Genomic DNA, 25,237 nt, shown 5'->3' with positions numbered 1-25,237 from the left:
GCTCTCCTTCATTTTTGCTGTTTTTTACTTCGTCAATAAATGAATGAGTTTTCAATCTATACACATCTATACAAAACAGCTCACCCAAAACGTTTTCCAGTGACTGAAATCTACAGCCATGATTTTTGTTTTAAGTAAGCTTGTCTACAAATTGGCAATCATGTTTTGTGGTCTCGTCGACTAGGTTGTTAGTTAACTTGCACAATTCATGGTAGTCTTTCAGCCCACAATCGGCTCAATGGAGATACAATGGGTATCATTGTCCCACAGTAGTGCTGGTCGTCTCCAATAGAAAAATTGTGTATTTAAGTAATGAATTTATATTAAGGGATGGAAATCAAATTACCATTTGAAGAAGGATGTAGTAGTAGCCACTAGCAAATGAATCCTAGAATAACTACTACTTACTACAGAAAAGTCACAAATCATCACCATTCATTCATTCATTAAATAACCATTTATTCAGGTTAACTTTTCCCACGCTTACAAAGAATACAATCTGATCTACAAAAACTCTTGTCTTCAACCTACTGGACATTTTGCTGGAAACGTGTTGAATGGCATTTCTCTCCTGCAGTTTGTTGTCTGGCTGGTGCCTCAGATTAGAAACCCACCTCCCTCTCTTTCTGGCCCTCCCCAGCCTCCACCCTTATCTCCCATCTCTACCCCCAGACCCCATATCAACTCATCTCCGACACCCAGCTCTGACAGTGGTCTCTCCATGCCACAGGGCTCCAAGCAGGGCGCTTTTCTGAAGAAGAACTGACTGAATCCCCAGAAATAACACAACAAGCATCCGCAAGAAGAAGGCATTCTAAAAACAACATAAACCAGAAATCTTCTCCTGGGTCTCTCCTCCGTGACTGTAGTGAGACAAGGATGCATGAACTTCACCCAGAGAAAAAAAACAAAAACGGAAACATCACGCCAAAGTGCTTGTTTATCTTCAGTTTAAAAGTGAGTCAATGATCCGGCCAATCAGGGACAGAACTTCCAGCCGGCTTGGACCCATCCCGTCCAGAGTTTATCCGTTTGTGTCCGGAAGTATGTGAGGAGAGCTGGGGATCGTCAAACATAACGAGCCAAAAAAGGGTCTTTCAGTAATACAAGCCCCCCACCCAATCCCTCCCTCCCCCCCAATCAGGCGACATAGTGGTACTGGGTGGGCGTGTCCTTGTCACGCTCCATATAGTCTCTGTCTATCAGGGACTCAATCCTTTTCTTCAGGTCCCCAGGCTGTGGAAAGACAGGTGAGATAAGTATTTATATTATTAATATTAGAGATATGTTGTGTTTAAGAGTCCCCCTACACACATGGCATATCTACCGCCCTGTAGAAAAATGAAAGTTCCTCATATTTGTTCCACATGATAGAACAAATTGTTTTGTATTTTTGGTTACATTACTGCAGACGTCTTGTAACCGTGATGTCAGACTTCAAAACAGTAATGTCAGCCAAATTTAGTTCAGCCCTGCCGTAATGTATAGTCACACAGATTAGTCACCTTGACAGGGAACTTGAGCTGGTTGTAGAGCTCTGACACTAGCAGGTTGTGGCTCAGAGTCTTCCTCATCTTCATGATGCGAACAACGGCTGCGTCGATCTGGTACTGCCGGTCCTGGAACACTCGCTCTGTTGTACTCACCTGCTCTTCCACCTGGTGGGGAGGTCACAAACAAAGCCTCCTGTCAAATACTGAGCCTACAATACAACTTCCTGTAAAATACTGAGCCCAACATGCAGCTTTCTGTCAAATACTGAGCCCAACATACAGCTTCCTGTACAATACTGAGTTTGGTCACCGCTGGAATAAAAACAACATTAGTGAATTGTGAATTACGAATGAACCTGTACTATTTCTGGTACCACAGATACAAGGAGAAGGATTAATTGCTACTTTCATGATACGCTAATTAGATGGGCCAAAATAGATTCATAAACAATTCATTGAGCATCCCTGCGTCAGCTGAGAGTAGAGATCAGGGATACTGGCTAAGAATGAGGTTGTGATAGAGGAGGTAGACTCTGAGGAGGTGGAAAAAGAGGGGGTAGTAATGGATGGTGGAGAGAAGATAGGAGAAGGACAGAAAATGGAGGAGGTAGAAGACAGTTCGGATAGAGGAGACAGTTCCAGAGCCTCCGTACCGTTTCCTTCATCTGGATCTGGTTGATCTTGATGCGGAACAGCTTGTGTTTGAAGTCCTTGTTGAAGTTGAAGCGGTCTCCGTCCTCCACGTCCTTTCCCCGGGGGTTCTTGTTGAGGACACGGGCCTTTCCGCATGCCAGCGACTGGAGCGTACGCTTCAGCTCCCCCTCCTCTGTCACAAGGACAACAAACACCACCGTGAATCCCAAGAACTAGTCGATTTATTTTTCATTATAGTTATTTGAATAATTTCTCTCTCTCAAAATTGTTCTTGAACTGTAAAGACCCTAAATTCCTATTTAGGGTTCATATTAGTCGTCGTATTTTATCTCAGAAGAAAACCAAAGTAGTAGGACCAGGTTCCCCTTGGTAGAGGAAGCCAGTAGTGGGGCAGGATAGGTTGGAGGATAGGGGGTTTACACCCAGCCGAACAGCACTGGGTTCGAACCCCAAAGCATTCATTCTACCTGTATGCATCCTTGAGCAAGATGCTCTATCTGCCCTACCGGCACAGTTATTCCACAAATCCCTGACAGTTGCTTTGGATAAAAGTGTCATGCTAAATGAGTGATTAGTGAACCCAAGTAGAAGACAGGAAGAGAGTGAGCACCTATCCCAGTGGCGGTGCGGATCTCCTCCACGCTGAACTCCTCCCCCTCGTTAAACATCAGCAGCACCAAGGTCTGGAAGAGAGACACCTGCAGCTCCTTCTTCCCCTGAGAGAAAAGTCCATTTTAGTTTCACGCTAAAACCCACCATGTTAAACCGTAAAACTAAACCAGTTTACCCCCTGAACTCACCTCCTTAAACTCGGTCTTCAGGACGGCGTGGCCCAGAGTTGGCTGCCACTGGAGCTTCCTTCCACTGTGTTTCCCCAAGTAGAAGACCTTAAACACCTCCTGCAGCTTCACCATCTACACACCCCCCCCCCCCAGGTAGAGAAACATTTACACCGCCGGTGACTTCACCATCTACACAGCACACAGACGAATATCACAGACATAGCTTAGTTGTTTTACAAAAAGACAGGTTGTTTTCTGACCCCCACCATGGACTGACCCCCCACCACTCAGACATTCGACTTTCCCTAAATATGTGCTGCTGTGCTGTGTTGCACTGGGCTGCTTCACTTCAGGCACTATTTTGCACAGAAACCAATCTTATACAACACAGGCGGAATTCCGACACAGAAAGGCTGACCCCTGACCCTCAAACAAAGACTGACCTCGGCGGGCAGGTGGACTTCCATGGGAATGTAGGAGGGCCAGTAGCCCATGGTCAGAATGTTCACCGTCAGCTCGATGTTGCTGGGGCCACTCTGGTTCTGGGTATACTGAAGGGGAAACAAGATATACAATAGATACCATTAAACAGATATATAGATACACCCATACATAGCCGCCTCCTGAAGATATTAAACCAAGCTTTTCCATAGACACACATAGATTTATCATATTGATATTACACCATGATATTATAAATAGATGGGTGCAAATCTATACCAGGGTCGCAAACTGGTGATGGCCCAAAAAGGTGAATTTTCTTTTATTGCCAGAAAATAAAGAATATGTAGAGGCCCCTTCCACAGCCTAAGAAAAACTCAGTTGCATCTATTAGAACTTTTTAGGTGAAATGACAAATACATTTAAAAGAAGTGACAATAACCACTCCCCCACTCCACCAAAGCACATTACGTGTGCTTATTTGCCTTTGCCTTGGCCATTGCATTTTTCCTCTTTTGAGCAGCTATGTGCCACACTTTCGCTTTGAGTCTTCCTTCACATCAGTTGTCCTGCTTTGCTATATTTCAAATATATTAGAAATTATTTATATTTTAAGAGCAGCAAGCGCAATATTTACAACAGCAAATTAACTATATAAACAAATATCTCAATAATAACAATCTAAAATTGAAATTAAATAATGAATACTCCTGATAACACTACGGAGTTAAGTTTAGAAAGAAAAACAGACTTGTTTAACCTTGTTTATAACAATTAGCAGTTACACGAACCAGCCCTACAGACAACACGGCTCAGATAGACTCTTTTCGTGACCAATGGTTACCGTGTGATAATGTGTGGAGCTCTGTCTGGGTGGTTTGTGTGGAGCGCTGTCGGGGCGGTGTGAGTGGATGTGTGGAGCTCTGTCTGGGTGGTTTGTGTGGAGCGCTGTCGGGGCGGTGTGAGTGGATGTGTGGAGCTCTGTCTGGGTGGTTTGTGTGGAGCTCTGTCGGGGCGGTGTGAGTGGATGTGTGGAGCTCTGTCTGGGCGGTGTGAGTGGATGTGTGGAGCTCTGTCGGGGCGGTGTGAGTGGATGTGTGGAGCTCTGTCGGGGCGGTGTGTTTGGACGTGTGGAGCTCTGGCTGGACGTGGTGTGGGTGGAGCTCTGTCGGGGCAGTCTGTGTGGACGTGTGGAGCTCTGGCTGGACGTGGTGTGGGTGGAGCTCTGTCTGGGCGGTTTGTGTGGACGTGTGGAGCTCTGGCTGGACGTGGTGTGGGTGGAGCTCTGTCTGGGCGGTGTGTGTGGAGCTCTGTCTGGTAGTGGTGTGTGAGTGGACGTGTGGAGCTCTGTCTGACCAGCGGCTGACTGCGGCTTCCGAGAGAAAGTTTAGCTTTTCGGACACTTATAGTATAATGCTATGGTTTGTGTTGATGGTGAAGCTCCTTCTGAGCAGCAATTTATTTCATGTCCTTACACTACGGTATGTGGCGAATTCCACACACAACTTTGCTTTTTATAGTAACACAACGACGGTATTAGAAAAACAGAAAAACGTTTTCATTGGTTATAACCCAGCTCCTCCGAGTGTTGAGATGTCCCTGAGCAAGACACTTAACCCTAACTGCTCCTAACGAGCTGGCTGTCGCCTTGCATGGTTGACTCTGCAGTCGGTGTGTCAATGTGTGTATTAACCGATGTAAGTCGCTTTGGATAAAAGCGTCTGCTAAATGCCCTAATTGTAATTGTATAACCATGGTAGTTACACGCCCCCCTCTTTCCTGGAGCTCTTAATCCAAAACACTTTTTTTATTCTCGATTCGATTTCCAGCTTAAGCAATATTCACTGGCACTTCAAATTGAGCAGCTAACCTTATCCCCCGCATAATTACATGTTGCTTACATTGGATGTGTTCTCCACGCTGCCTGGAAGAGGAGCTAGCAGTTCGCGAGAGCAAACGAGTGCCACGAGAAATTCAATCAGCAGCAGCAGAGTTTAGCAGACGGAGGGCAAAGTCATGACCCGTCCTACTCCGCCTCTCATTGGCTTGTACTCGTTGATAACTTGGGAGATACAGTCACCTGTGCATGCCCTATTTTTGTTAAAAACTGAATTTGCCGAAAGATGGCGAGTCTGCACCCCTGTATAGCGTTGGGCGACTTATCAAAATTTGATTGCGTTTTCGAGAACAGCTGGATACATATCTGTACATTATTTTAGATTCCAACATTATCTTTTTGACCAATTTGTGTATTTTTTTGTAAGTTCTCAGTTACAAAGTGTTTTTTGGGAGAGACATGCTGGATAAATACATCATGTTTTCAAACTCAAAAACAATCGTTTGAATAATCGTGATTTAAACATTGACCAAAATAATCGTGATTATGATTTTTTTCCATAATCGAGCAGCCCTACCCCTGTATACAGCGATTCAGCCACAACATCATAACAACCAGTTTAACAACCCAGAAATGTGTACGGCCCATTTGTATCTGCAATCCTATAGCTTGTCATATGCACGTGTGTTTGTGTGCGTACCTGTTTGAAGTGGATCATGATATCTTTGGACAGCTCCATGTCTTTGAACATCCCCTCTAGTTTACTGGTGAAGGCTGCACCGCATTCTGTAGAGCAACCAGAGATACAACAAACATCAGGCTAGTAAGCAGTAACGAACAGTAGCCTAGCCATTACTTAATTCACTTTGTATAGCCTACGAGAGTTAGCAGGCATGCTAACCTGCAAAACACAATTATGGGATTGGCTGGAGATGGAAACTGAAATGTTTGTCTTAATCATTAGTGTTGTAGGTAAGCCCTGAAAGGTTTAGAGTGATCAGAAAAGAGCAGAAAGGAGTTCTACAACCCTAAAAAATGTCGTGTCCCGCTCTGCTCCCTCCCTACGTTTCTCCACCATTGAGAAGTGTTGCATTTATGGACCTCTGATTGACCAACAAGAATAAAGGGTCGGTCTCAAATCTAAATAATTGTATACAGAGGCAGTCGCAATCAACCTGAGCAGTTATTTCACCAAGCATTTCACTCACTAAGCACCAACAAACCTTACCTACAGCACCTTTAAACCTTGCCCACAGCACCATTAACCATGGAAGCCAGGTCAGGGTTGGATATGGAGGAGGGCTCACCGTGTTTCAGTTTTGACAGCATGGACTTCTCTGCGTCTACAGAAGCACTCTTCCCCACCAGCAGACGCTTGGCCAGGTCCTTCTTATAGAAGGCCTCAAACACATCCTTTCCTGTGAAGCACGTCAGTCTCATTAAAATACTGTTCCATCGAGTCCACTTAAATACTGTTCCACAGAGGAGTTAAAATACAGTCTATTAAAATAGTACTCAATTGAATAGTATTTTAATAGACTATGAATCTGTATTTTAACTCCTCTTTGGAACAGTATTTAAATAGATTCGTTCTATTTAAATACTGAACAGTATTTTTTTTATAGTTTCATTGTCTTTTAAAATACTGTTTGATAGAGAAGTTAAAATACAGTTTCAGAGTCTTGTTAAAAAAATACTGTTTCATAGAGCCTAGTAAGAATACAGTTTAATAGGATTTAAGTCACACCAGAGTCTGATTTAAGTCCCATCCTTCCCTATTAATGCGTACAATGTAAAGCCACAGGTATAAACAGCAGAAGCGAGTGAGTCCTACAATGCAGAAATATAGCGCATATTATTGTCTATGAACAGCAGGGAAAGTATTCTCTTGTATTTATAGCATATCAAAACAGGCATACAGCGTAAATATAAACAGTGGATTACCATGTATAAAGCGGAAGATAATCATGATCTTGTCCAGGATCCTTTCCAGTTCCTCCTCCGTAGCTTCCTTGTTTCCGGCACGCAGCTTAGAGTCCACGTACTTCGCTGGATTCACAGAAAACACGGCAAGACAAATAACCACATGGACCAAATCACCACCAGTAAATAATCAGTGAATAATCATCCACCAGTGAATAATCCACCTTGTGCATGATGCATGCGCAGGGATGATTATTCACTTTAAAGCCGGTTGATTCACTTCTAATTGTACGGGTCAGTCCATCAATCAAACCTTATTTATAGAGCAATTTCCCTGAAAATTAGCAATATAAATGGCTTGACAAGGGAGACCACACCACAAGAGGCATCTTGTTTAAAATATCCGTAAATCTGTATTCTATAAAACACAGATTTGAGGAATCGATTTTAAGAATAGAGATCTAAGATTTTCTAAGACATATTGCAAGATTGTGATAGAATGGCTATCAAAGGAATAAAAATGCTAATTGGTTTTCAGGACCAATACATCAAGTGATGTAAAAACAAATAAAAGGATGTTAAAATATTATCTAATGCTATCCGGTACCAGTGAAGGGGCTTCCTCATGGGACCAACCTATGAGTTCTGCCGGCTTATTGGGTCTCTTGTTGATGAAAGCCTCAAAGGCCTCCTTCATGGCGTTGATGAAGCTCTCATTGCGTGCGAAGCAGGTGTGCACTACGTTGTCCATTTTGTCCTTGTAATCCAGGAGCTCCTGCACCATATCCTTGTCCTTCTCTGGCGTCCCTACGATCTCCCCTCCAAACGCCTGGAGGAGGACAACAACAACAGCCGGGAAGGTTTTCTGAGCTCATGACACGTAGATGTCTCCTCCTGGTCACCGTAAGCTTGTGATGGTGGTTTACCTTGATGTAGTCCCTCCAAAACTGCAGCAGTGTGTGTAAGCCCCCCTTGACCTTACTGAAGAGCTGGTAGAGGAGGGTCAACTCTGTCACCCTGTTCTCATCCAGTAGAACGGTCAGACCTGACGGCACACAAACCCCCGGATTAACATGAACACCTGGCAGTACAGGTTAGGCCTGGGAACATGTCACACCCACACAGCCTTAACAAGGGCCAGTGACCTGGTTATTAGTCTTCCTGCATCCTCCATGATGCATATGCCTTCTTCTTTCTTTACTTTTGATGTAATTATGGATCCATAGTTATTTCACACCGATTTTTGTAATAATACATATATAATATTAATGATTTTGCCTGACTCACCCTTCTGGAGGATAGAGGTCATGTGTTCGCCTAGCAGTTGTTTCTCCACACAGTAGACAAGCGGTTTTCTGGAAGAAAGGACACGTAACATCACCATGCTGTGTTCAGGAGCAGCGGCCGAGAGAGTACATACGAGTTCAAGATAAACTGTATCTGCTTGGAATGTTATCAATTACAATATTCTGATCACACATACACTGACCGCCTTGTGTCTCAGACAGAAAGAGATAAAGACAGACAGAGAGAAAGAGAGAATACAAATGTATCATTCCAATAAAGCCCTCAAATTGGAAAGAAAGATAAATAGAAAGCGAGGGAGAAGAAGAAAGTCTTACTGAGTGCTCTGGTCGAGGTAGCTGATCACTCGATCGTTTTCCTCTTCCAGCCGACGAGCCACATGATGCAGGTATTCAGGGACCTGGAGAGGGACAGAGAACACACACACACGATTAGCAACAGGAAACAGTCAGGTAGGCTATGCAACTGCAATGTCATTTGACTGCTTACATCTCTCTCCTGCATCAGCCTCTGGCCCTCAGCTGCATACAGGCGGTTGGTCTCCACAAGGAACCTCTCCTCAAACGACTCCTTATAGACCTGCAGGGACAGCAAGACATTATTACACACCATCACAGGCATGCGGACAATTATAGGGCAATGGTGATTCGAATGCATGACATTAGGGCAAGGAAGGGTGTCTTGCTCAAGGACGCCGATAGGTAAGCTGCAAACATTGGGGATGAGTTGAACATCCTAGCCACCACAATATCCTGGTCCCTAGTTTGACCTCGACTACAGCCCTTTAGATCCTGTTTATTTTTGTCAACTAGCAAACAGAAACCTCTTCCCTCCCTTCCTGTATGGACATCCCAGCCAGCCTCACCTGCAGGTCGGACAGCATGCCCAGCAGACTGCGCAGCAGGCTCCGGTCCACCGTCTCCCCGCTCCGCTCCAGCTCAATCTGCTCCAGGATGCCGTCCACAGTGCGCTTTTGGACCCCGCTATCGCTCACAATGTGGGTACGGAACAACTCCAGACCCGTGTCCCTATAAACCAGACAATGATTCTGTCGAATCTAGTACACTATCTTATATTAAAACAACTACATCCTAATGTCCCCGTTTACCCAAAAATACTTAAAACAAATACAGTCCAGTGTCCCTATGAACCAGAAACAGGTAATAGGAAAACTATGGGCATCATACTTGTCAGATGTCTTAGATGAAAATGTAAAAGTTAAGGTACTCTGTAAGTAAATGATTTGACTAAAAGTCATAAGTAAAGTACCGAAAACATTTTATAAATGTAGTGACCATAAAGTGAAAGACAGAAATATAAAAACTAAAGTAAAGTACAGATACTCCAAAAACGACTATTGTTACTTTACACCACTGATGAAACATAGAACAGCTCAGTGTCCCAGTAAAGACACAGACACTAGTATCAATTCAAACTTGCCAGACAAACAAGACAACTTCAAATTTAATGGTAAATGTCCTACCAGATAGAGGGAAGCAGGGAATTCTGAAGGACGTAGGTTCGGTCCAGAAACAGGAAAATACTACGGATCATAATCTAGTGGGAAAATAACAAAAAAAAAACATTAAAACAATTTTACAAGTCAAAGGGGTTTTCAATATAATCTTAACATTGCCATATCATAGAATTAAAATCTTATCATGATAAAAAGTTTCTCGAAAAAAGTAGTAGGAAGTATAAAGGGGTGCCTAACGACAAGGGTGTTCAAAAATGTCAAAGCCTCAAAAAACAAGAACAAAAAATCTATTGGCATCAATTTTATTTTCATAGTACTAATCAACTAGAGCAATAACCAGTCTTTACATGAATTGTGCAGTGAATAACACGTTACCGTTTGCCTGCAGTGGTCCTGCCAGCAACGGTTCATCCTCTTGAGGAAGGACAGGCTGTCCACAGACTCTGTTAGCTCAATGTTAAGGAGAGACCAACACTCACCACCTCTAGAGCCATCAACAACTCATGAAAGGTCACCCTCTCAGATGACATGTTAAACCGAGTTCCTGACTCGATGGGGTCCCTAAAGATCCCATGGCACTCGCCACAATGTAGGGGTGGGGTGCTAAGGTGTACTTGCTCTTTTAATTACCAACTAATTATCCCCTGGTCCCCATCCCCTGCTCTCATTCCTCACCTCTGCACTGTTATAGCAAGTGTGTGATACGCATTCCGGTGCAAACTGCAATGCATCACCTAGTTGGATACTTCACACTTTAAGTGAATGAGATGTGATATCCTCACATTCACTATGTAAGCGTTTTGGATGCTTCGAAAAACACAAATAAATGGGATTAATTATTTAGTATTATAAACATTTATATTAAACAATAATTATTATTATTAATATTATAATATTGCCTGATAAACTGTAGCAAACCTGTACCGGCTTAATTACTAGACTAGCAAACTACTAGATACAATGAATGATGAAAGTGAAGTACAGCCAAGCAGTCAAGAGTGTCAAGGATATTCTCTGAACTGTTGGATCTGGGCCTGTACGTGGTCTTCACAAAGCTGCCGCAGCTGTCTGTACAGAGTAGGGGACACCTTATAGGAGCAGAGGTTCTCTACCGCCTGGACATGGGGAGAAAAATATGTTAAGGTAAAGTTAAGCACGCTCTTGTTCATGGATCATTAGAGATGTATTTGGTGAATTAGTGAAGTAGCTAGGGTGTTTGCCTCCCAGCAGAAAGGTACAGGGTTCAATCACCATAATACCTTACCTTCAAACCAACTAACAATGATACTACTCTGAATTCACTGTATGTCGCTTTGGCTTGAAAGGGTCTTCTGTATACCTAAAGTTCTTAAATAGTAAGTAATGTAAGAATGAATAAAAGGTACGCACCTGGTATAGCTCCTCCAGGTTGTACTTAATGGAGGTGCTGTTCTGGATTGCGCCCACTGCATCGCAAAGCTTTAGCCAAGTATCCTCTGTGTAGTTCTCAGACAGCTTGGGCTTGTCTGTTATGCAGGTTCAACCAAATATGGATGTTATCCAAGGTGCAGAAAAAGAGATGCATTTTTGACAATTAAGATGGCTTTTGACGATTCAAAAAGTTTTGTTAATTATATACATGTGTATACATAAAAGGTGTTGGGTTTAGACATGAATTACCTTTGAAGCATTTGAAAATATGGTAATGTTGAACATTCTAGAAATTATACATATATAGTTGTTAGATAAGGTATAATTTTGGAACCCAGATGTGTTCTTATATTGTTGGAATGTGTGGTACTAGATGAAGAACAGATTTGGTACATTGGACATAAAGGTGTTCATAAAGAAATGCATTACCTTTGAAGTTTTTGATGACCAACTTCTTTGAGGCGCCAGTCTTAGTTGCAGCCAGAGCGGAGGACCTAGTCACTCCGTTGCTGTTGTGCTCCATCAGGGCAGAGAAGTTACCCTTCTTGTCCTGTCGGATATCTTCTGCCATCATATCACAAAATGAAATGAACTGATCTTGGAACAAACTCAGGTGGAGTTAGTTCGGAGAGTAGTGTTGCTGCAGTGTTTTGATGGCCAGTCACTGCTTAATTACTACCCAACTGAATTAAAAGAAAAGAATGAAATCCGAGTAGAAACGCACCCAGAAGCAGATTCCAACTTATAAGATACAAAATAACACCCTAATATCTAAGAGAGACCATTTTAGTAGAAAGCTATCATGCTAACGATGTGTCAGCTTCAAGCTAGCCGCATACAGCTAGCAGTTATTATCTTTTTTTTTCTAGCACTTGAAGGCTAATGTTCACAAGCACGTCCCCATGTTAAAACAGAGACAGGCGTCGTCTGGTATCCATGTTTGTTATGGAGTGTAAATGCAAACTAAACAATAAAAACAACATTGTGCCACAGACCTACAGGAGCAGTGGCTTTAGCCACTTAGCCAGCTAGCATAACAAAATGGCTTTTCTCGCTACTGTTCAGTTGCGTTCAGGGGCACTCAGGAACTTTGCGGTTTGATGTGAACTTCCAATGTTGACTTCAGATGGTGTAATTTTAATCAATACTATTTTCTGACCATTGGAAAAGTTTCAAATAAGGTGTTAAGTAATTTTAAAACAAATTATTTACCAATGTTATTCATAATATCACAATTGTCAGTTGGCGAGTCAAACCACGGACCATGAAAAAACGTGCGTTTGGACCCAGCATCATGCGCTGTGAAGTCTACGCCACGCCCATCAGCATGACGTCTGGACGCGCGTCGTTAGCCACGCCCCGGAGCTCTCGGCAGAACGTGAAGACTTCTTAATTCGTAGTTTATTAAATCACTCACCAATGTTTTTAATATTTTTGTAAACGCGGACAACATGGAGTTGTTAAATATAACCCGGAAGACTTCGTGAAGTCCTGTGGCCACGCCCATCTCTTGCGATCCGGCCTGCGGTGTGTCAATGTGGACTGCGCTCCGGTAACGTAACGTTGTATTTGCTGCAAAACCGCTAAAGAGAGAAGGCATAAACTGTGTAACAAATAACGTTTTTTTAGGTAACAATAATAAATTAACTGCACACTACCTCTCAGATTTGTCTGATGATTAAATACATTAGCATTTTAGCGCAAGGGTTACCATTATGTTTATGCTAATGCTAGCCCATTTCGTACTAGCTAGTGTGTAAGGTGGTTACCAATGCGTTTTGGGGGAGGTTGGTTTGTAAACTTGAGCCTGAGTCAATTAGTGTTTAAAGAAAATACGTAATAGTATTAGTTTAACTGTGATTGTTTAACAGTAAAGGACGCCCCTTTATTAGCCTGAGTTGTTATTGCAGCTAATTGTGGCTAATGTTGAATTTTAATGTGAATTCTGGCTAGTAGACTGGCTGAGAGATTGTGGCATTCCCTTTCGTCAGTAGACATTGACGTCTTCTAAGTTTAAATCAGCCTTTATATATCATTATGATGGTACTGGCAATGCAGGCTTGACGTCATTTATGGTTGGTAAACAATGCTGTCCCTGAGTGTTTTTGACTTCTTTCCTATCTTACCAGTCTTCTGGTGTAGATGCCATCGCGATGAGTGTGAAGGCCTTTGAGCTGGTGCCTGCCGTGGAGCGGGACCTGCTGATGGGGGACAAGGCTCGCATCAATGTGGAGTGTATTGAGTGTTGTGGTAAACACCTGTACGTGGGCACCAACGACTGCTTTATCCACCACTTCCTGCTGGAGGAGGTGCCCTCTCAGAAAGGCGGGATAAAGTATTCGGCCCAGAAGCTGCAACAAAAATACCTGGGCCTTAAGAAACCAGTCGCAGAGCTCCGTGCCGCCTCCGCCTTGGAGCGCCTCATCGTTCTCTGTGACGGCGTGCTGTTCCTGGTAGACATGGCCACGCTGGAGACAGTTCCCTCAGCGACGGGCTCGGGCGGGGCCAAGATAAAAGGCGTGACGTCTTTTTGCATGAACGGAAACCCGGTGAACACCGACCCGTTCTGTGTGGAGATTGCGGTGATCTCGTCCCGACGGCGCACAGTGCAGGTCTACACTGTGTATGAGGACCGCGTGCAGCTGGTGAAGGAGGTGACAACGGCGGAGCAGCCCAGCATGGTGAGCCTCGACGGCTATTTTCTGTGCCTTGCGCTGGCCAGCCAGTACATGATCCTGAACTACACCACCGGGGCCTCGCAAGACCTCTTCCCCTACAACAGCGAGGAAAGGAGGCCCATCGTCAAGAGGATCGGCAGGGAAGAGTTCCTCCTGGCCGCGCCTGGTGGCCTTGGTGAGTGGAAACACAGCGTTTGGTGTTGGGAAACTAGCAAATAGATGTGCTATCCTTGTCCCCATAGATCAGTAGGTTCTATGGGCTGAAGTATACTGGGCAGTATTCTGCCCAGGTCTTTCACTTGTGCCAGGATAAAAGTTAAGGGCATAACCACTAAAAAGAGTTATTGCCGCAAAACTCAAGATTTCTTTATCCAAGTGCTTAAAGGGATATGCCGAGTTATTTGTAAATTGTCCTTTGCCCATCTTACCCAGATTCAGAGTTGTTTGATTCCAAATTCATTCCAAATGCATCCAGAAGGGGAGTTCGCTGGGTAAGGATTTGCTTTCTGTTAGGCACTTCCATTGACTTGCTGAGTTACAGTAGTAGCCTAACCTCGGTTCATGTGAGGGGAAAACTTTAACATGCTTTCCAAAGATTTCCGATGTGGTCGGAATAGTAGCTTTATTAAAAAAAAATTATCAACAACACAACAAGATTTTACTTTGTCTACAAACACATGGATAATTCCACGCTATTTTTGGCGTTTCCCTATTAGGCTACCTGTTATGCATGGCTAGCACATTTCAGCTGCTCCTGTCTAGGTAGTCTACACGGAGATAACCGGTGCATCATGGGCCTAATAATCACAGCGCTGAAAATAGTGCAGAATTATCTGTGTGTTTTTAAACAATATACAATCTTGTTGTGTTGTTACTGACACTTGTTATGAATAAACTATTCAGAACACGTAAATCAAGTTGTATTCCGCTCAAATGACCAGAAGCTAGGCAAGTCAAACCGAAGAAAATTGATAACTTAGCAAGCTCACCTTCTGGACAAAGAATTATGAATTTGGAAATAAAGATCTCGTCTGAATCGTGGTAAGACAGGAAAATGCCAATTTACAGATATCTTGCCGTATCCCTTTTATAGAAAAATATATATGTTAAACACAGACCAAAATGTGCTGATGCCTTTCACTAGTATCTATTTCATTTCTACTGATAACGTACAGTTCTACACTATCTCATGCCTTGCTTGTATTCTTCTTCCAGGGATGTTTGCCAATGCGGAGGGCGTGTCCCAGCGTGCGCCAGTCAACTGGTCTGAGAGTGTGATTGGTGCAGCCGTGTGTTTCCCATATGTGGTGGCCCTGGACCAGGACTTTATCTCCATCCATAGCATGCTGGATCAGCAGCTCAAACAGAGCCTGGCCTTCAGGGACGGACACATCCTGCAGGACTTTGAAGGTGCCTAACCTTGATTCTCTATTCTTTTTTTCCTCTTTTTTTTTCCATGCAAGTATGAGTGAGGGGGTGGAGAATGCTGGAAAGGTATGATGACATGAGGAGAACCAGTTGTGAACTAGTTGTTGAATGATTGAATGTCCAAAGTGAATCTGAGAACTTGTTTATCACTATAGTTGTATCCCAACTAAATGTTTGCATCATCATAAAGTTCATGCTGAGATTGTCAATATCTTATCGTGCATTTCTGTCTTTGCCTGTATCCACATGTACGTTTGTGTGTGTGTTGTAGGTAAGGTGGTGTTGGCCTCCACCAAGGCAGTGTATGTGCTGGTTCCGCTGCCCCTCGAGCAGCAGATCCAGGACCTGCTGTCTGGAGACCGGGTGGAGGAGGCCCTGGTGCTGACGGAAGGAGCCCAGCCCAACATCCCCAGGGACCGCTTCCAGGTGTGTGTGGGTCTAGAAATAGACCAATGGTCGGCCGCTTTAATGGATTAATTGCCAAATGCAGGCAGGACGATGCTTTCCCCGACTTCCTTAAATACCACTGCATGATACACCAACAATCATTATGTGCTAAAATGCTAAACATGAAGGAGAAAAATGCCATTATCTCTTGTTTTATTCAAGTGAGACCCCTTCAAAGATGACTGTTTTGTTCACATCTGGAGGAGGCTGACTGCAACTTCTCAGACCTCTTGCTAAACATTGGTAGACTGGGTAGCCCCGCCCATTCTGCCGGCGATTTGAGTTCGCCCTGCAGAAGGGTCTGGAGAAGAGCAACACATTTCTTTCTGCTTCCGATACGTTTTTGCGGGAGCCAATCACCAAGCTGACCCCTGGCTATTGGCTGGTTTAACACAATGACGACAGGGAAGCAACTGCAAGCAGCAAGTTGTATACAGAGTCATTTGAACAAGGCCCATTGATCACGCCTCTTGTGCTGAAGAAAATGACGGCAGCTTCCCCAGACCAACGTGCAATCTACGATTGAGCTTGGTCTGGCAATAGCCAGGCTAACACTTTGGCTTGGATTGAGATTTTGAGAACTCTGTCCGGAGATAAAGGACTTTCTTCTTGAGAGTAAACTCAGAGTACACGCAACTTAATGACACTAAATAGCTGCTAGACTTGGCATTTTTTTTATCAAGTTGAATAAGCTTATTTTAGAGCTGCAAGGAAAATAACATAATAAAAGAAAAAAAACCTGGCCAATTTCATCAGCTCAGTTAATGCTTTAAAACGAATAATGCAACATATATCCTCAAAGCTGCAGCGCCATGATTTGTGGAACTTCAAAAACCTTGCCTCAGAGGTTGAGACGCAACGAAAGTTGACAGTGCACGCTACACACTTTGACAACCTCTTTGTAAGATTTTGCTTTACTCGAGCCAATCGCTAAATTGATGTGCCTTCCGACACCAAAAACAAGTTACGATAACATTCTGATAAATGATACTGAAGTTATGTCACTGGCAAGCCTTCAGTAGTGTTTTCAAACAGACTTTGCATTCAAAACAGTGTAGGAATCGCTGTGACGATGAGGTCAAGGCTCACCAAGCTTTGTTACAGAGCAGAGAGACGTGAGCTTTGAATTGAGGTGGATGGAAAAGGTGCAGTGTAGCGCTCCTTCAACCAGCTGCTCAACCTATGTGGTTTGTCTTGCAGTTATAGGAAAGGTATTGCATCTATGTTTAAAAACAAAAATTCCACAAGGCCATGTGATATGTTGACCATAATATTTTTTTGTTGAACCAGATCCTGCATAGGCGGATCCTACAGCAGGCCGGCTTTATCCAGTTTGGACAGCTCCAGTTTCAGGAAGCACAAGAATACTTCAGGTGGGATCCTCTGGTCACGTTTCACTGCACCGCCCGCTGTTTAAGTGATGGGACCTCTGTGGTTATTTTTGACTATTTACTCTAGATTAGGACACTGCCACCCCAAGTCCCCCAAGTTGTATTCCTTGTCCTTTTATACTTTGGCGAATACATGTGCTGATTCTGTGGTGTGTCCCCAGGAAAGGAGAGCTGGACGTCAGGGAGCTAATCTCCCTTTACCCCCTCCTGCTGCCCCCCACGTCCTCCTTCACCCGCTGTCACCCCCCACTGCACCCCTTCGCAGACCTCAACCACCTGGCCCAGGGAGACCTGGAGAAAGTACTGCGCTGCAAGAGGTTCCTCATCTCCTACCTAGGATCGGTGAGGGGCGCCGTGGTTCACCCTTCATGTTCTACCTACCACCTTCACCTGTACCGTAGATATGTTTTGATTATTTGCTTTGATTGTCATCAACCTAAATTGCAAGTCACTCTGGATTCAAGTGCCTGTGAAATCAGTGTGAGTGTGAGTCAGTGTGTGTGTGTGTGTGTTTGTGTGTACAGGTCCGTGGTACAGAGGCCTCCAGGGCGTCCCGGGAGGAAGTGGACACAGCGCTGCTGAAGCTGTATGCTGAGCAGGACCACGAGAGTCTACTGGACCTGCTGGCCTCAGACAACACCTGCCTGCTGGCTGACAGCGCTCCCTGGCTGGAGAAACACAGCAAGTATGTATAGGGAGCAATGTTCCCTCTAAGCTGTGTGCGCGCGGCACGCAGGCCGGTCGAAGGGGCCGCGCAATAGATCTTTCTTCAGGGGTTAAAAATCGCTGCATCAAAGGCGATGTAGGCTTGGTAATAAACATTTCAAATACATGTCTGACACCCAAGCCGGATGTACGTTAGAATGTTTACATACAAAGTCTCCTTCAGGGGACTCTTGGCGGGCCCTGCTCCAGCAGTTATATGCGTAGGCAGGATTTTTCAACAGGCTGGATTTTAGGGAAGTAGGGTGGGCCACCATTTTTTACATTTTATTTTTTTATTTTGAAATAGGCAGTAAAGCAATTCTCCCAAAATTGAAATGAATTGGGAGGAGGAGCGGGAGGGTTGGAGTGGTAGAGAGATGCCCATCACGGGCCTGAATCAGCAGTGATGGTTGAGCTGCAGAGGCTCGATCACCTCCAGAATTTTGCGAGATATGCCAGCTGAACTCATGCCTTCAGTCGCAACAAAACCCAGTGCCCGCTTAATTATTCCCCAGTGAATATACCGAATGCAGTCGGCCACAAGCTCACGTTTTGCCTGGTCTTTATATTTACCCATTTGTACCGGCTGCTGCGCGGCGCAACATTGTATCTACTAGATACAATGTTGCGCCGCGCAGCAGCCGGTACAAATGGGTTAATCGGCGATCGCATACTATGCTTCGTTGTTTTCATTTAACACACTTTTTAGTTAACGCAACAGCAGAGCTGTGGCAGCCTCTAGCAAGTCGTTTTCCGTGTCTGTCTGGGCTCAACGCTGATGCACAATATTAAAAATCAACAAAAAACATTTCTGTAAATATTTGTAACGTAATGATACTTTATTGAAACAAAATTGAACTCGCACATTTTTGTGTGGCATTATAATATGGGCTATTTTTTCGTTACTTGAATTTCAAACTGCCGAATTTTGCACTTCTGATAGGGTGGGCCAGCTGTCAATCATAGTGGCACTGGCCCACATAGCCCTAATGTGGCTACGCGCATGCCGTGGCAAAAAGAAAGGCAGAGCAGGTGCCCCAGAAAAAGGTCTGCCTAACGTTTAAACATGAGTGGCTAGATGAAATGGTCCAAACTGACACAACAGATGGTCCAGGTAGGATAAAACTTTTACATATGAGAAATTACTAAACACCTTAGATAGTTTTAATTTTTATATCATTATCAGTCACAACCACTGAACCAGTCATAGAAACTCTCTAAACCTTATTGAAGTTCAACCAAAGATCCTTTAAGTTAAACTAAACTGACTGGTAAAACACCATCAATAACATGTTCCCAAAGTCCAACCATTATAAAGGATATTAAATAAATATCAATCTTGTAGACGTATTGATGCATTTGCTGTCGTCTCTTTGAATCCCCTATGGCTAACGCAGGGTCGTGTTCATTTTCGACCACTCATTTTCACGCGGTCGCGAATTGCTCACAGTGCTGAAATGTGCGCACAGAAAATAAATTTTGGCTCAGTGCTGAAAAAAAGGGAGGGAACATTGGTACGGAGGGACCATGTATTTGGACTTCACTCTGCAATAAACAACTGTGTTTGGATTGTGTGAAAGGTCCGGTGAAGTGTAGTGTAGCTGGGGGAAACGCATCAGTACGCGGGATCTGACTTATGATTTTGATGTGATCCATACGTTGGAGGCCTTGGAAGTGGAATGGGCATGTTCATGAGAGAAGGCAGGAAAAATGCTAGTATAGACAGAAAACCTTTTAACTCAAAAGTTGTATTTTAAATTTAGCCAGTGTTTGTTGACCTGGCCTTTGATGTGTTCTTCGTGGTTTTCCCCCTCATTCTTTCTCCAAATGCAAAATATTTTGTCTTTCTCAGATATTTTGCCCTGGGTCTCCTGTATCGCAGTAATGGCCAGGATTCTGCTGCTCTACAGGTATACCGCAACTCTCCTAGCAGCAGACAGTTGTGCACTAGTTGTGGTCTAGGTAGTATAAAAGGTATCTATGTACTGTGGTCTAGTTGTGGATCCGTCTGGTGGATGGGGAGCTGCAGGACTCGACCAGACCGGACCTGTATGAATACATAGTGGACTTCCTCACCTTTTGTCCTAATCTGGACCTGGTCTGGAGGTACAGCGACTGGGCATTGAAGAGAGACCCCAAGGTATGGACATACAGGATCAATATTACTACTATGTCAATAGTACTTTCCTTCGACATCGTTGTACAGAAACATTCCCTAATTTTTCTGAATTATTTATCTGAATCATTCTGACGTTATTGTTCAAAGGTTGGAGTCCAGATCTTCACCAAGAGGTCTTCTGGCAAGGACCAATCGGGTCAGCCAATGCCTGATGATGTCATCACTTACCTTGAGAAGCACAGCCCTGCCCGCCTCCTTTACCTGGAACACCTGGTGTTGGAAAGACGCATTAAGGTAACTGTTCTGTGCTTACCTTCTGCTAAAGGACCAGTGTATAGAATATAGTGGTTGGAGGAAATGCAGAAGAAATGGAACATTTCAATAATCGTGTATAATCCCATGGAAATAGGAATATTTAGTTAGTTTGAGCCCTTTATATTTAGATAGGGAGTCTTCCAGGGAGGCAACCATGTTGCAGCGCCATGGTTCTATAGTAGCCCGGAACGGGGAAAATGCTGCAGGGGGAAAGCGCATTTAGGAAAATGCATTTTGGGGTAAGAGTTGTAGGAAGGAGTTTGGTGTGTTATCCCCATAAGTATGACCTATTTGTGATTATTTTTAAGTAAAGTCAATGTGTAGGAGCTTTATGATTATAATAATGGATGTTGCATATAAAATGCGCCAGACACCGTGAGGTTATATTATGTATCCAAGAAGCTTAACCCCATCGGTCGCATCACAATCAACCGCTGGCCAGGAGCTCGACACATCTTCAAACAAAAACGACGTGGTGTTATAATACAAGTGTCCCAGACACTTTACCCTCACTCATAGTCTCCTAGTTAAAATGATTTTAATCTGAGGCTAATCTAATCTAAGAGATGTCCTTTTTCCGCGAAACGGAAAATGCAGCGTATGTGTAATGTCCCGTTAATCTCCATGAATTGTAATTATTTTATGGACCTGGGATAAATATGGCAATGAAAAAATCACGTTCATATTATAGGGACCTATAGTTCTACATTTACATTTACTAAATACAACTCATAAATCAAAGAACCTCATCATCCGGCTACTTGATGCTGATTTAGACTATTACACCATATTGGATGTACCTAACGGCTCCTTCAACAATAATGGCCAGTATAGGCCACGCTAGTCATTAGAAAGGGATGGGTGAGGGGAGTGTTGGTTGAAATCTGCTACCTCACCGCGAGTGGCCCCCTACATTTTTCACACTGCACCTTTTTAAGCAAAGGGAATTTGTAGGGTCTTACAATTCTTGCAACTTCTTACAAAGTTTTTGTGTTTCCAATACATCGGTTTTCTCCCTATCCAAATCTGCCGATAATACAACATTGAAGATACAAGCTTTGCACTGGGCTAGTTAGTAGATATTAGTAGCCGGGACAAATCGTTAGACAGTCTGTGTGTACAGGAACGTTCAGGACGTTCATCTTTTCCTTTTTCACCAAATATACATAGTTTGTCTACTGATTATAAGTCACTAACTCTCTTAAGAGAGTTTGGCATTTTGCCAGAATCTCTTTGTCACCAATTTAGCAAGCTTATAAATACAGCTTTGACTGAACCCGGTCAAAAGGACAGTGTACACAGCTCACCTCTTTTCCTCTATTGAAATTCCAACAGTGCACATTCATGTCTGTGTTTCGTTGCTTTTGTATGATATTTTTATGGTAAAACTGATGCTATGGCTGCATTGATACAACCGTCTTATAAAAGCCGACACTGAAATTAGGAATATGCGAATACTGCAGTGCCTCACAAAGCTTTCCAAACCATGGCACCCCTTAACATCAATTTATTTTCCAATCCAAAAACCACAAAAACTAAAATAAAGGTTTGCAAAAACTGTTGAAATGTAGTACCTGTGCGTCAAATGTCCCCTTCCTCTTTGGAATAAAATCTCCCTGATACATTCTTCCTTGTGTTGTAGGATAAATACCTGCAGAACACAGGCTATCTGATATTTTTAATCAGGCGATATGAATTGTACCTATAGCGGATTACAATGTTTTTGTTACTTGTCTTAAAAAGTTATTTGTGTATGTGGTTGAAAGATGACACTCAGGACCCCATATACATATGGTGTGTGTACCGACATATTTCCTGCATATTTATTATAGTTTAATCAATATTTAAAATGTGTCTGTCCTTTACTTGGGTGTGTTTTCTCCTCTCCTGGTTGTGTGTAGAAGGAGAAGTTCCACAGCCTCCTTGCCGTGCTGTACCTGGAGCAGGTGTTGTCTCTGCTCGAGGGCGCTCCTCCCCCGGCCCCAGGCCAGCTCTCCCTGGCCCGGGAGAGGCTCCAGGCCCTGCTCAGGGAGTCCAACCTCTACAGGGTCCAGCTTCTGCTAGGTCTGCTGACCACGACACATCTCCCTCAACCTCCTAACCCGCCCTCTCCCCTTCTTGTCCTCACCCCTCCACTCCTACTCCTCTTGGCCCCCCCCCCACTCCCTTCCTCCTCCTCCCCCCTCCACTCTTCTCCTCCTCCCTCCACTCCTCTCCTCCTTCTCATACCTTCGCTCTCAGCCTCCTCACCCATAACTCTTCATGTCCTCCCTCTACTCTCCTCCTCATACCTTTGCTCTACCCCTCCACTCCTCTGCTCCTCCTCATACCTTTGCTCTACCCCTCCACTCCTCTGCTCCTCCTCATACAATCGCTCTCCTCGTTCTTTCCCCTTCACTCCTCTCCTCCTCCTCATACTTTCTCTCTCCTCCTCACCGCTGCACTCCTCTCCTCGTGGTGTGAATGTGTGTATGAATGGTTGTAAGTCGCTTTGGACAGAAGGGTCTGCTAATTACCCTAAATATAAATGTCAGTATAATTAGTGTCCTATATAGAATAAACGTGTTATAATGGTCCCAGGTAAGATGGAGGGCTGTGATCAGCTGCTGCTGGAGCGCGCCACGCTCCACGGGAAGCTGGAGGATCACGGAAAGGCGCTTGGCATCCTGGTCCACCAGCTACAGGACTACAGCTCGGCGGAGGCCTATTGCCTCTGGGCCTCCTCCTCCTCCCAGGGCGCCTGCAGACAGCAACTCCTCCACCTCCTTCTGGACATGTATCTAGGTGGAGGTGTGGAGGAGCGACGAGGAGACCTTGAGATGGCTGCCGTGGACCTGCTGAACCGTCACGGCCAGCAGTTTGACGCGGTGCGCGTGCTGAGCGTGCTCCCGGAGGGCTGGTCCCTGCAGCTGCTCAAGCCCTTTCTGGGCCGGGCCGTGCGCACCAGCGTGCACGCTAGCAGGACGTCTCGCCTGGCGCTGGGCCTGTCCCGAGCTGAGAACCTGCAGCTGCTGCAGGACAGGGTGAGCAGCGCACCAGCGCAGCCTCGGCTCTCCCCTCACCCGGTGGGCCACGCCAACACTCCCGCTAAGGGGCCGGAGTCCAAATACGAGGGGTCAAAATACGGGTTGAAAATACGCCGCTGACTTGTCCGCATTTCAGTCAAAACAGACGTAAAGCTTGAAAGGATCACTGTTAATGCTAATGCAATTACAACTATAATACTTGATTTATGTTATAAAAGAACCCCTCAAACAATCAGCATGTCCCCCTATTTATTCCAAATATACGGGAGTGAATATCGGTTAAGGAATATCTTGACAAATAGCATCAGCATATCATATTTCATCTATAAATAATTCAGATTATATCCTGTATTACAGTGAAATAATAATAATGCATTTGCTTAATATATCGCCTTTTATCAGTACCCCATGCGATTTATATGTGGGAGACACAACAACAATGCAATGAAGTAAACTAAATAAAGAAAACACCAATAAATGACTAAACATTGTTTTTTGATCATCTAGTTAAAGGAGCGGAAGAAGCCCATCCTGGTGTCTGAGAAGCGGGGCTGTCACCTCTGTCACAACACATTCAGCTGCCCCGACGTGGTCTGTCTGCCCGGCGCTGTCCCCGTACACACACACTGCATCGCACACAGACTGTCAGACTCCGCCCTCAACACGCATGCTGACTCCGCCCCCAGCACGCACGTGGACTCCGCCCTTAACAAACACTCAACGCAGAACAGCAATCACACGTAAGACTCTCGCTGGTGCGGAATCTGGACCAATCAAGGAGCTGGGATCGCCCAAACCAGAAGGCTAACCCAGTCATGCTACGTGCTACTGAGACGAGCGGGAGAGGGAGCGCTTTTACGTGCGTGCGTGCTAGTTCACACGTGCCTAGGCGAAATGGTTGATTTGAAGCTATTTATTTCAGTGCTGCTTTTACACTAATTTCTTTTTTTTTAACTGGATGATGTGAGAATTGACTAAACCAAATCATTGACTGCCCCGCTCCTTCCCTGGCCTACTCTTTGAGGTGCTGTTTTCCCCCTGACCCCTGCTCCGGGGCCTTATCTGCACCCCGTATATGTATCAAGCTGATGTCCACACCAAACAGAACTCTTAACCTGATCACAACTTCTTTAGGAGAAAACGCTAATACCAGAGGGTCGAAACCTCCACTTCTCTCTGAGATGGAAAACATTATCATTGTCATTCAGTGCGTCATCTTGGAAACTCCTTGGCATCGGATGGTTAACCACCATGGGACTCATTTGTACGATCTGGTATTCTTGCACAACATAACGTCTGCCAGGTTATGAAACAATCTGACATGAGCTTGCTTGGCTGTTGTCCCACATCCCAGTGCAGTGTTTTCATGCTACTGCTAAGCTAATGCTAGGCTTATCCTCTTTGACCAGGAAGCACACAGTTTGCTAAGCTTGTGTCTATCTAGCTGGGAATATATGTGATGTATCAACCGCTGCTTTCAAAATAAAAGTGTAATTTGTAATTTTTGGTGAGGGGGTGGTACAGTTATTGTTAACATTGAGGCAAATGTCCTAGGGTTGACCTCTGCTTGTTTGTATTCGGTCTGAGATGGTCTTGAGGAGGTGTAAAACTGATGGAATATGTTCTGCAACAGAGTTACATTTTCTTTTTTCTTATTGTCCAAGTTATATTTTGACTGTTAGAAGGTGGTGCTTGACAAAGAGTAGAGGGTAGAATGCTGACATTCATGTTTCGCATATCTGCTGTAATATTTGAGTTTCCAACATCTGACTATTACAGGTGAATGCGTGGCTATTTATATTTTGT

The 25,237-nt window shown here is 44.3% G+C and overlaps 2 protein-coding genes across 2 annotated transcripts; one reads left to right on the top strand and one right to left on the bottom strand.

The window, feature by feature from the left end:
- Nucleotides 1–504: 504 nt before the first annotated feature.
- Nucleotides 505–11,905, bottom strand: cul4a (cullin 4A). Its single transcript, XM_079736586.1, has 20 exons — nucleotides 11,752–11,905; nucleotides 11,302–11,417; nucleotides 10,924–11,027; nucleotides 10,288–10,357; nucleotides 9,919–9,992; nucleotides 9,301–9,463; nucleotides 8,925–9,014; nucleotides 8,753–8,835; nucleotides 8,418–8,485; nucleotides 8,057–8,175; nucleotides 7,767–7,959; nucleotides 7,152–7,256; nucleotides 6,515–6,625; nucleotides 5,908–5,993; nucleotides 3,373–3,480; nucleotides 2,948–3,061; nucleotides 2,758–2,863; nucleotides 2,147–2,319; nucleotides 1,506–1,658; nucleotides 505–1,236 (listed from the first exon to the last, which is right to left on the bottom strand). Exons 1-20 carry the CDS (start codon nucleotides 11,894–11,896, stop codon nucleotides 1,141–1,143), a joined length of 2,277 nt encoding a protein of 758 aa, XP_079592712.1. The 5' UTR covers nucleotides 11,897–11,905; the 3' UTR covers nucleotides 505–1,140.
- Nucleotides 11,906–12,732: 827 nt separating this feature from the next.
- On the top strand, nucleotides 12,733–24,934 carry tgfbrap1 (transforming growth factor, beta receptor associated protein 1). The gene is made up of 13 exons (XM_079736585.1): nucleotides 12,733–12,874; nucleotides 13,452–14,175; nucleotides 15,216–15,410; nucleotides 15,700–15,854; nucleotides 17,166–17,248; nucleotides 17,428–17,608; nucleotides 17,791–17,951; nucleotides 19,824–19,881; nucleotides 19,968–20,111; nucleotides 20,238–20,384; nucleotides 22,307–22,469; nucleotides 22,986–23,428; nucleotides 23,939–24,934. The coding sequence occupies exons 2-13, from the start codon at nucleotides 13,476–13,478 to the stop codon at nucleotides 24,173–24,175; spliced, it is 2,667 nt and encodes an 888-aa protein (XP_079592711.1). The 5' UTR covers nucleotides 12,733–12,874; nucleotides 13,452–13,475; the 3' UTR covers nucleotides 24,176–24,934.
- Nucleotides 24,935–25,237: the final 303 nt, after the last annotated feature.

Source organism: Pollachius pollachius (assembly GCF_949987615.1).
Source record: "Pollachius pollachius genome assembly, chromosome: 5".
Lineage (NCBI taxonomy): Eukaryota > Metazoa > Chordata > Actinopteri > Gadiformes > Gadidae > Pollachius > Pollachius pollachius.
This window is presented reverse-complemented; position numbering and strand designations above follow the sequence as displayed.